This window comes from Asparagus officinalis, chromosome 7 (genome assembly GCF_001876935.1).
Source record: "Asparagus officinalis chromosome 7, Aspof.V1, whole genome shotgun sequence".
NCBI classification, from domain to species: Eukaryota; Viridiplantae; Streptophyta; class Magnoliopsida; order Asparagales; family Asparagaceae; genus Asparagus; species Asparagus officinalis.
This window is the reverse complement of record NC_033800.1, coordinates 76,287,032-76,300,115: the sequence shown is the minus strand read 5'-3', so window position 1 is coordinate 76,300,115 and position 13,084 is coordinate 76,287,032. Positions and strand designations below refer to the sequence as shown.

Here is a 13,084-nt window from a genome sequence, read left to right as displayed (position 1 = left end):
TATAATATAATATATATATATTATATTATATATATATTACATGATAATTACAATAATATATATTAAAAGGTATCATGTTATAGTATAATATATTATATTATTTCAAACTATAGTATTATATTATATTATATCATAATATATATATAATATTGTTATATTAGTTTAATATTATTATATTGGTTTAATATAATACACTATAATATAATGGATAAAAAAATATCTATTATAATTAATATTATATATTATATAATAATATATGTTATTAAAATATTATATAATATTTATATAATATAGTATGTGATATTGCATAATAATGTATAATAAATATCATAAAATAAATTATATGTATAAATTACAAATTATAGTATTCCAAATCTCAAAATATTGATGAAACAAACAAAATATTATAAATTATAGTATTCCAAATTATTATTATATTGGTTTAATATAATACACTATAATATAATGGATAAAAAAATATCTATTATAATTAATATTATATATTATATAATAATATATGTTATTAAAATATTATATAATATTTATATAATATAGTATGTGATATTGCATAATAATGTATAATAAATATCATAAAATAAATTATATGTATAAATTACAAATTATAGTATTCCAAATCTCAAAATATTGATGAAACAAACAAAATATTATAAATTATAGTATTCCAAATCCTAAAATATTGATGAAACAAATAAAATATTACAAATTATAGTATTCTAAATCCCAAAATATTGATGAAACAAACAAAATTTTACAGATCCCAAAACCCACAAAAAAATTTGTGAATTTCAAATTCTATGGTGAAATCCATATCCATAAATTTTGGGATTTGAAACAAACACCCCCTAAGTGTTATTCCTCCTGATAAGTTAATTATGTCAAAAAATTTATGCTCCATAATAGTAACATAATTTAGGGTCGCCGGCTTTTGTGTGTTCAGTCCTTTCTGTTGTACCATTTGTGCACTTATCTCTAATTTTGTTACTTGTTTCATGCTCCTGGCTTGATCTTGATTTTTTTTTTCTATTTCTTTGGCATGATTAGCATTATTTGTGTGATTAGACAGGGGTCTCATTTGTTCCAAGTTCTTCCTAACCTTGTTTTACATTTTAGAAGTATTGTTTAATTTATTAGTTAAAAGTTGCAGAGACCCCCTAATTGATTAAATTTGATGCATGGATTTCTAATTTGAGGAGAAAACTGAAGGCTCATGAAAATTTCTAATCACAATAGAAACGAACGTCATTGCTATCATTATCAGGATAAATAAATGAAACTCTAATTAATTCAGATTAAACATCCAATAACGTCGACATTACTGTCATATATAGAATTCATAGAGCATGTACTCGATTAGGCATTTGATTGTTTCGAAAAACTTTTTTTGACTAGAGCGTTTAATAAAATCCGTTGATTATAATAGCAGTTCCATGAGGATTTTATCATTTCATTTTCATGGATGGACAAATGCATACATTCATAGCTGATTAATTAGTATATGAGGTCTTATGTGTATTAACGCCCAAAACTAATGGGCCAAAATGTATTCTGACTATGGTTTAGGCCCAACCCTCTAAAGATGTGGGCTGCGTGGGGATCCTTTATGAACTAGGCTTAAAGATATTGGTTGAAATTTTATGACACGAGACTAGAAAATTTCTTTGCACTTCCTATGGAGTAGAGAATGCCTTAGCATAAAATTACTTCTATTAAAAAAAGGGGTGTGTGTGTATGGCGGCGGCGGCGGGGGGGGGGGGGGGGGGGTTTTGAATATTCAATTTTTAACTAATCTACATCCTTATCAAGTTGTATCGAAAAAGTTATATATACACATACTAGGTGGAATACACGTGCACTACACGTGGATAAATATTGCAATTTTTTACTTTTAAGTTTATTTATTTATTATTACATGGTTAAAAAAACTTTATAATTATCATAATATATTAACAAAAAATTTGGATATTTTTATGTGTGGTTTTAACATTTTGTCTTCTAGAAAAATAATTTCGCTTAAAGTCTTAAAATATTAATAATTTAAGATTAATTAGTAATTTGAATGTATAATTTTAAAATATTAATGATGTAAGTGACCGATACTAAAAAAACTATTATTATAAATGAAAAATAAATTCTTGAATTCATTAAAGAAAAATGGTATGTTTTATCTAGTCATCAAGGATTTTGTTCAGTTATAAAAAATCACTTCAAGCTGTGGTTTACTTCCATTGTTGTTTATCCAGCGACCGAGTATTATAGATATTCAAAAACTTTGTTCTAAAAATTTCTAAATAGAATGTGCAAATTCAATCAAGAAAGAAAATATAAATTATGTGATCAATCCCAAAATATGATGTTGTACTCTTTTTACATCTTCCCAACTACTAATTGATTTGTCAAAACGATTACTCTCTAGTTTCAGAAAATTATATAATATAGTTTGAGAATAATTTATACATATTATGTACTCATATTGATTGTATTTTAATAAAATAATTTATATCTATCCAATGTCAAACAACATTCAAAATTTTAGCTTAAGAAGTTAGAAGAATACAATATCTGCTACAATATTCATATACAAGCTATGAGCTTCATAAACTTATAAAAATGTGAGTAATATAAAATGTAAACTTAATTTATTTTGTAAAATAATTTATTACAAATCATGAAAGACAAGGGGAATCAAAAGGATCACATATCCATCCCAAATAAATATTAAATTTCTCTTAAAGATTCTTATAGTAAAAGATTTTCAAAGTTGATGTGTAGGTTAAATTTAAGGACAAATAACCCGAACCAGTTCATTGAGTGATAAACTTGTTATAAACTTCACTCGTATAAAATTGATGTCATGTGTGCCTTAAGTTGTGCTTTTGTTTAAGGGCTAGTTTTAGAAAACTCCCCCTCAACTATTGGGGCATGTCAACTCACTCCACTCCCTCCCCCACAAACTATTTAAAACTAAGTAAATCTCCGTCAAGTTTTGTGTGTTTTGTAGATAATCTATCTCAACCTTTAAATTTTTGATTTAATCACTCTGAACATTTTTTTACTTAAACCTAACCTCTCAAAATTAATACCATGGAGTCTTATCTATTATGTGATAAGTACTTGACTTGGAAAGACTAAAATATCCATCAACCATAAATAAATTACCTTGATTTTTACCAGATGAAAGAAAAAGAGGTGATATAGAGGGAAAAAGAATTGTAAATTGGTTGCGGTCCTTTTATTATCAGTTGAGGGTTTCTTTTTTATTAAAATTGCTTTCTTCAAGATGATATTTTGTCCAAATCACATAATATTGAAGTAATATACTTCAAGATGGTATTTTGTTCAAATCACATATTGAAGTAACTATGTTAAGAGGGTTTGTTAATAGAAATGTAAAAGATTAGGGGAGTTTTTATGAGACACGCTATAATTGAGAGGTGTTTTCTAAAATTGCACCAAAATTGAGAGGGGTTATCTATAACACCCCTCATAATAAGGGGTTTTTGTCAAATTGAATCGGTTGAGTAGGTTTTAAGACAATCCCCATAGTTGAGAGAGTTTTTAAATATTAACTCTTCTTTTAAATATGTCTTATTTATAATTTGTCCCTCAATTTTAATAATTTAATATTAGTCCCTAAAATTATGAGCAATTTTAAAATTTTAAGGTAATAACATAGAATTATTGGATATTTAAAATCAAGGAACTAATATCTAAATAACATTTACATATTTGCTCTTACAGACATTGTAGTAAATATCAGCCGATATATTGCTATATGGACTAATATATTGGGTTAAAGAGTTTATCTCGATAATATTTTATATTGTTTTCTTTTGTTTGGTGATTTTTTTGATATATCGACCGCTATTGAAAATATGACCGATATATCTCTTTGAAGATATCGAGAAAATCGTATCGTGTCATTTTTAGTTTGATTGTGGGCTCGGGTTTGGATCGTGTTTGGGAAACAAAATCAAAACCCACAAAACCCACAAAAGGCCACAATTCTTCTCCCAAATCTCTCCACTCTTGGCTCTCCCATATTTTAAGCATATATCTTGATGCAAGTTCATGTTTAAAATTCATTAATATGTTAGATTATATATTACAATGTCATGTTATGTATGAATATTATCTCATATGACACCCATTATTATATACATATCCCTAATTTTTGCAATCCGATATTGTAGATTTTATTTGTTCAATATTTATCCGATGTCTTATATACATATCCCTAATTTTTGCAATCCGATATTGTAGATTTTATTTGTTCAATATTTATCCGATGTCCAACACTTTGTAGTAGTTCTTCGCAATATTTATCCGATGTCCAACACTTTGTAGTAGTTCTTCGAAAGCCTCTTCTAAAATTTTCTAAGTGAATTATATAATTTCAGGAAATAATTCAAAATCTTAAGACTCATTCAAAATATGATGCTATAATTTACCCGCATCTCCTTTACTATATAAATATAAGCTATGCATGTGGCATCATATTGTATGATGAATATTATTTATCAATGGGATCATATACTATTGTTTGTGGATAACAAAGTTTTTAAATCTTTTAAAGGTTTAACTGAACTTTATAATTTACCAAAATTATACTTATATACCTCCACATGTATCTTGTTACGCATTCTTTTTAATTTAAGATAGTGTATCTTGTTGCGCTTAAATGTCCTAATGTTTTCTAAAATTTTATGTTTGTACCTTTTGTCCTATTACTTAAACATATGAATGCTCTTTGTATTTTCCTATATGAGTGTCATGGTATAATTTTACGACAATTCTATGTTTGTACATTTTGTCCTATTACCTAAACATAAGAATGCTCTTTGTATTTTTCTATATGAGTGTCATGGTATAATTTTAGGACAATTCATATTGTATGATGAATATTATTTATCAATGGGATCATGTACTATTGTTTATGGATAACAAAGTTTTAAAATCGTTTAAAGGCTTGACTGAACTTAAATACATTATAATTTATCAAAATTATAGTTATATACCTCCACTTGTATCTTGTTGCGCTTTCTTTTTAATGTAAGATAGCGTATCTTATTGCACTTAAATGTCCTAATGTTTTCTAAAATTTTATGTCTGTACATTTTGTCCTATTACCTAAACATAAGAATGCTCTTTGTATTTTCCTATATGAGTGTCATGGTATAATTTTAGGACAATTCTATGTTTTCTATTCTTTCCATAAATACTTTACTAACATGTAATTATCTATTAATATATTATATACATTATTAATAATTAATATGATGTAGAATTTTATAATAACATTGAAAGTTTTAGGGACCAAATTATACACATTTAAAATGACATATAATATCATTAATTAACAATGATATATTAATTTAGTTTAGTTAGTATTAGAATGTAATATCAAAAATAATAGGGGTAATATAGTTCTTGAAAAGTTTTTCCACAACTCCCTCTTTTAAAGCGAGTATGATATATATATATATATATATATATATATATATATATATATATAATATATATAATATATTATATAATATATATATATATAATAATAATTATATAATATAATATATAATATATATATATATATATATATATATATAGAATTATCTATATATTATTAATCATGCAGTATGGTTCGGTACCAAGCACAAAGTTTTTGCACTTAGTTAGTCGAATTGTTCATATTCCCTTTCTCTCAGACTCATTGTACTAAGCACCAAGTTTTTGTGCTCGATAGTGAAGTTGACATATTCCACTTCATCAATTAAAAATCGGGACCGCACATTCACATGGGTTTGGGAGTGTTTAGGAATTGGAAAGTGAATAGGAATAATGTCAACCCACGACCAAGCATATCCATTTCAATATATATTACATATAATATATAATATATATATAAAGTATACTATATTAAAGAAGCAGAGAGAGATCAAGAGAGAGAGAGAAAACGCCTATCAACTTAAGTTGGAATATCCACCAAAACTTCCTAGTCACTTCATTTGATTAATATCAAAAATAATTCTTTATATCATGCAAGATCCCTAGTAAGTGCTAAAAAGTTTTTCGGTAAAAACTTTTTGCTATCCATTCCAAGGTTGACGAACAATTTTTGATATAATATTATCTAATATATAGTAATATATATATATAATATTTTATATATATATATATATTATATATATATATATAATAAGTAAAGAGAGGAGAGAGAAAGAGAGAGATGAGAGGAATATGAGTAATGCTGGCTACAAGCACAAATTTTGTGCTTGGTAGTGATGTGCACATCCTCAATCAAACTCCCATTACTCATGTGAATGTCGGTCCCACATTTGAATGAGGTAATGGTGATGTGACACCTCAGTACCCAACGCACAAACTTTGTTGTTTTCGTAACAAAGCAAAAATAGAGAAATATGGGTATGTCTTGTACCAAGCACAAATTTTGTGCTGTATGAATGTATCACATCCCCATCCACTCCATTACCATCGTGAATGTTCCACCATTCTGAAGAGTGAGAGGTGACCCTGAGTGACACCTCACTAGCCACAGCACCAACCTTCTTTTTTGTCGCTTGTACCAGCAATATCCATATTCTCTAATATTACATCAGTATATAATATATATATATAGTAATATAATATATAATATGTATATATATATATTTAATATATATATAATTAGTATCTATATATATATAATGACATACCCATATTTCTCATATATATATACTATTGAGGAAATATGGTATGTTATTATACTAAGTATATACAATATATAATATATATGAAAATAATGAAAAGAAATATGACTTGGTCCACCACAAATTGCTACTTGATGCAGCGTACAATCTATCCACTCCCTAACCATGTGAAATGTGACCCTAAATTTGAATGAGTGGAGGGGAAGTAACACCTCACTACCAAGCCACAATTTTTTTATGCTTGGTACCAAGCATACCCATATTCTCATATATTATATTATATATATAATGAGAAATATGGGTATGCTTGGTACAAGCACAAAAAATTATGCTTGGTAGTGATGTGTCGCATCTCCCTCCACTCATTCAAATATCGAGACCACATTCACATAGGTAATGAGTGGATGAAAATATGACCACATCACTACAAGCACCAAATTTGTGCCTTTGGTACCAAGCATACCCATATTTCTCATATATAATATATATATTATATATTATATAATATATATAAATTATATAATATAATATATATATATACTATATATATATATATATATATATATATTATATATAATTATATATATATATATATATATTAATATATATACATTAATTAATATAATATATATATACTATATATAATATATAATATATAAGTATAATATTATATACATTATATATATATATTATATATATATTATATATATATAATATATATTATATATATATAATTATATATGATATAATATATATACTATATATAATATATATATAATGCTACAGTAATTTACTGTAGCATTTACTACAGCATGAACAGTGATTCTTGGGTCCTATTATTATAGAGGAATAGATGTATTATATTAAATATTATATTATTATAATATTATATATAATATATTAATCTTATATTATATTAATTATTGTATGGTATAACATGCTAATATAATATAATATAATATAATATTTTTTTATAATTTGGGGGTTCAATATCCAACCTAAATCCTCTCTCAATGATAGGATTTCACAAATTCTAAAATATAATATTTTTTTATAATTTGGGGATTCAATATCTCAAAATTGGTTTTGAAACAAACATGGTTTATGGAATTCTAAAACCCAAAAAACTTGTAATCCACCTTATATCCCAAAAAAAAGTTGAAACAAAAGAGAGGATTTCACAAATCCTAAAAATATATTCTTTTTTTATAATTTAGGGATTCAATATCTCAAAATTAATTTTGAAACAAACAAAGTTTATGGAATATCAAAACTAAAAAAAAAAACACTTTTTACATCCCAAAACTTGAAATCCACCCTATATCTTAATAGAAAAGAGTCAGATCATACAGCAGACCCTAAAAATTTAGGATATAGACTTTATTATTATGAAGCATAAAAATAGGGTTAATTGCCAATAGACAAATATACCTTCTGAGGTTATATTTTATAAATAAATAAATAATCACTCAGGGGATCTCTCTGCAATAACAGAACTATGGGGAATCTATCCGCACTTTAACCCTAAAAATAAACTTTGTTCCTACATCTTGGTTTTAAGTACCAAACTTAATGTACCTGTTTCATATGTCAAGTTTTCCTGCATGGATGCCGGCTTTGGTGCAGAAGAAAAGGGTAATTATCAAAGAATACCACTAATCTAAACTCAAAGCAATACCCCTACACTTGAAAGAAACAAGCAGATTTAGTTCTTCAAAGAAAGATGCCATCTAGTTTTCTCCACCTCCTCTTTCTACTATCCCTTACCATCCTATGCAGTGAAGCATCATCGAATCACTGTAAAGAAGCAGAAAAGCAAGCTCTTCTAGATTTCAAAGCAGGGTTTGCTGATCCAAGTAATAGACTCTCTTCTTGGATGGACGATAACTGCTGTAAATGGCCAGGAGTTAGTTGCGACAATGTCACAGGAAACGTCGTCGCTCTAGACCTAAGAAGTCAAAACCCTAGTAACTCTCTACACATGACAATTCCAGGAGTCGAAAAAAAATCAAATATTTGATCGCACTTACATGACTGAGTAATTTGGATCTCAGCGGAAATGACTTCCACACCAATGAAGTTCCAGAGTTCATCGGTTCTTTGCAGAAACTGGAGTATTTGGATCTCTCTGATGCTCGTTTTGCTGGAAAAGGGCCTCATCAGCTTGGAAACCTGTCAAGCTTATGGTTTCTCGATCTTTCTATACATTAATAACTGTAGGTGGCTATCTCAGCTAAGATCTCTGCACCACTTGATTTTGAACTTTGTGGAGTATAAAAAGGAAGATAATTTGTTGCTTGCTCTAGATATGCTTCCTTCTTTACGTGAGATCGATTTGTCTTCGTGCCACCTTGATACAATTTCTCCTCCTCCACAGTATTTGAACTTTACATCGCTATCTGTACTTAAACTTTCTTCTAACAATATCACTTCCAGGATACCGGCATGGCTCTTTAATGTTTCTAGCCTCAGCATCTTACAGCTTGACGGGAATAATTTTCATGGAACTATTCCTGAAGAAATTGGCAACAATACTAATCTTGAAATCCTTGATCTTTCTGGGAATATGGATCTTGACGTTGGAAACTCAAAAGGGTTCGGAAAAATGTGCAACCTAAAGACATTGTTTTTGTCCTCCATAGATATTTACAAAGAGTTCGTTGATATTGGAGATATTTTTTCCCAGTGCAATGAGAAAAGTTTGGAAATTTTACGGATAGAAGAAAGTGGGCTTGCTGGAAATTTACCAGATTGGCTTTGGGAGTTCAAAAATCTCAAACAACTTGAACTAGGAGGCAATCAATTGGAAGGAGTTATATACCAGAAAGTATTGGAAAGCTTTCGAAGCTGAAATATTTATACTTCAGTGGTAATTTTCTGGAGGGTTTTCTCACCGAAGCACATTTTTCTGGCCTTGGTAGATTGAAAGACTTAGATATTTCCTACAACTCCTTAGCTCTAGAAGTAAGCCCAAGCTGTATTCCTCCTTTTCAACTTAATGCACTCCTCATGAGCTCTTCAACATTGGGTCCCCAGTTTCCTTCATGGCTTCGTACACAGAAGAATTTATCTTATCTTTGGTTATCAGCTACTGTGCCTGAATGGATTTGGAATTTCTCTTCTCACCTTTACTTCATAGATCTCTCCGATAACAAACTCAGAGGCAAGATACCTTCTTGGATAAATTTTGAAGAAATAGAATACACATATATTGATTTGAGTTCCAACTGTCTTGAGGGTTCTATACCGTATTTTCCTTCAAACACAATCCACTTAGATCTATCAAACAATTCATTCTCGGGCTACATTCCTCCTAAAATTGGTGAGGCGATGCCTAACTTGGAATATCTCTCGCTTTCGATGAACAATATAAGTGGCAGCATTCCTCCTTCTCTTTGTAAGATTGCAAAATTGAAAATTCTTGACCTTTCTAAAAATCGTCTATCAGGACAACTGCCTAATGTTTGGAGCAGGGATTCTGAACTTCTAATTTTAGATGTTAAGAACAACCACCTAACTGGAGGTATTCCAGACTCCCTTTGTACATCGGTCAATCTCAGGTCATTACACCTTGTCGACAACAAGTTTTCTGGTGAACTCCCGCTTTCTTTGAGAAAATGTCAGAGAATAGTTACCCTTGATCTTGGTGAAAACAAGTTTGCTGGAAATATACCAAGATGGGTAGGAGAAAAGTCGAACAATTTGAAGATCCTTCGACTGCGGTCAAATTTGTTAAATGGAGACATTACTCCACAGCTGTCAAATCTAAAAGATCTTCAGATTTTGGATCTCTCCGACAATAATCTATCATGAAACGTACCACCTAGTTTCGGGAACTTCAGTGCCATGAAGTTGGTCAAAAAGAGAATTGAAAGTATTCTAGTTGATCACATAACTAACTATCAGGAGAATGTGTTGGTAGTCTTCAAAGGAAGAGAAATCATGTATGATATGCTCCTCTCTCTTGTAAGTATGATCGATCTCTCCGATAATTACTTGTCTGGAAATATTCCTGGTCAATTGGCTAGTCTTTATGGACTTAAAAGCCTAAATCTATCTGTGAATCATCTAAGTGGTGAGATAAGCGCAAATATAGGAAGACTGGGGCAGTTGGAATCTCTTGATTTATCAAAAAACAAGATTTCAGGACCAATTCCTCCTAGCCTGTCAAACTTGAACTTTTTGAGCCACTTGAACTTGTCATTCAACAACTTGACAGGAGAAATAACAACGGGCAATCAGTTACAAACCTTTACCGAAGCATCCATTTATATCGGGAATGCTGCACTCTGCGGAATCCCACTAAGCACCAAGTGTGAAGATGAAGAAGATTCTCAAGTTCAAGATGACAAATATGATGAAGAGAGATATGAAACAGTGATGTACTGGAATAGTGTAGGGTGTGGATTTTTCTTTGGCCTTTCGCTAATTTTTGGTCTGTTAGCACTTAAGAGAACATGGAGGAATGCCTATTTTGAGTTTGTAGACCACATGTACGATACATCCCCGATATCACAACGAAAGAAGCTATAATGACAAATACAGCAAGATAATATAGCTTGACTGACAACTGCCAGTTATCTTTTATTAGCTAAAACATAGAATAGCATGTATCAACTTACTAACTTGATCCTGCCCTTCCAAGAACAAGATTGTAGAACTTATAAAATAGCATATCAGACTAAGGAAACCAAGCCTAACTGAAGGTTTGCTAATTTGATTATGTAGGTCCACCAATCCATAATAAACCAAGGCTACATCGAGAGCTTTGTACAACTCCAACTGCTGTTACAGATCTTCGGTTATGTTCAAACTCCCAATCAAATAAATAAGAGTCTTGATCTTCTAAATCAAGCAGCAGCATCAACCTCGTGCATTCAAACATCTGACTGTACAATAGAAAATAATCTATACAGATCGTGCAACTATAAAGTCCCTCAAATGACCTTAAAAACTCTGTTCACTCTTAGTAAGGTGTGAATAAGACCAAAAGCATAAAGCATGAAAAATGCAGAGCAAACTAAACTACTCCAAGCTAAATTATGTTTCAAGATTCTATCGCTTTCTTTGTCCAATCATAGGAACCACCCCGTAACCTTTCATTCCAATGGAGTTGCTTCTGATTTTATCAACATAGCAGTTAGTAACAAACACATGCATATCCTGTCCCTAATCTATAATCCAAGATACAGACTACTCCGAAGCACAAGCCGATGTTATTATTTCTCTGGGTAAATTACAAGAAACCCCTTTCATCTACATCCAATTTTTCAACAAAGACCCCTGATCAAGATAAACTCCCATTCTACGAGGAGGTGATAAAAGACATAAAATAAAACAAGGATAGTTGTGAATTTAAATTTAATCCTCTGACATGCACCACAAGTTAACCCTAAAACCTAAAACTGTTTAGAAATTACCAATTTAACAACTATTATGGGTTAAGGGGTTTTTTTATTGCACGTGGCAGTAAAAAGAAATCATATTTCAAGAATTCTAAGCCGAAATCGGTAATCATAGCAACAATTAACAAAAAATAACAAACCTAACAACTAAAAACGAACAAATTTGTCGATCGAATCAAACCAGAGACCAGTTGTCGGGATCGGATTCGGCATCATCGATCGCATCGATCTTCGAGAACATCATCGAGCGATCGTTGGCCTCGTCGTCTTCGTCGTCGATGTCGCTGGTGCTGAGATTGATGCAGGAGAATCGCTCCAGTGAGGCGAAGAACGCGGAGGCGACGCTCGTGACGACCCAGTTCGCGGCGCGATCCAGCTTCTCGTAGGAGGTGATGGAAGAATTCTCCATTGTTTCAGCCTCGATCGATGAGAGAGAGAAACCCTAGAGAGAGAGAGAGAGCGAAGGTGGACTTTTATTTACACAGAGAGAGAGAGAGAGGGTAGTTGGGTTTAGGCAGACGAATGTGGGTGAATTATGTGGGTTTTGCACAAAACTCCATGACCTATGTGAATATGAGGAAGTTGTCCTAAACACGTGACAGGGATTGGATACTTTTACACACCCTTATATTTTTTTTCCCCACAAGATATCCCTCGTGTATATACCAAGGTAAATTGGTAGAGTTCCTAAAAGCACATAAAATTACATGTGTCATCATATTATAAAGACATAAAAATTTAATATATGTCATATTATAAGTATCCACATGTCTTTTTATTCTATCAAAATATGACATTTGGACGTCTAATCTTATATTTACCTAAAAATTCTTATCAAATTAAAATTATTCATAACTATAAAATTTTAATAATCAATTTATAATCATCATCATATTATAACCATGCATAATTAAAAAAAATCACATAGTTGTATAGTTAAATATAGAAATTAAA

At 30.1% G+C, this 13,084-nt stretch overlaps 2 protein-coding genes across 2 annotated transcripts; one reads left to right on the top strand and one right to left on the bottom strand.

The window, feature by feature from the left end:
* On the top strand, window positions 8,449-11,258 carry LOC109847388 (LRR receptor-like serine/threonine-protein kinase GSO1). The gene is made up of 5 exons (XM_020416620.1): window positions 8,449-8,567; window positions 8,780-8,911; window positions 9,162-9,552; window positions 9,609-10,406; window positions 10,632-11,258. Exons 1-5 carry the CDS (start codon window positions 8,449-8,451, stop codon window positions 11,256-11,258), a joined length of 2,067 nt encoding a protein of 688 aa, XP_020272209.1.
* Window positions 12,055-12,655, bottom strand: LOC109849045. The gene has a single exon (XM_020418811.1). It carries the CDS (start codon window positions 12,537-12,539, stop codon window positions 12,306-12,308), a length of 234 nt encoding a protein of 77 aa, XP_020274400.1. The 5' UTR covers window positions 12,540-12,655; the 3' UTR covers window positions 12,055-12,305.

Coding starts and splice junctions, on each gene's coding strand:
- LOC109847388 (XM_020416620.1), top strand. CDS start 8,449: ATGCCATCTAGTTTTCTCCACCTCCTCTTTCTACTATCCCTTACCATC. Junction 9,553..9,608: donor AAGGAGTTATATACCAGAAA/GTATTGGAAAGC, acceptor AATTTTCTGGAG/GGTTTTCTCACCGAAGCACA. Junction 10,407..10,631: donor CTGGAAATATACCAAGATGG/GTAGGAGAAAAG, acceptor ACTAACTATCAG/GAGAATGTGTTGGTAGTCTT.
- LOC109849045 (XM_020418811.1), bottom strand. CDS start 12,539: ATGGAGAATTCTTCCATCACCTCCTACGAGAAGCTGGATCGCGCCGCG.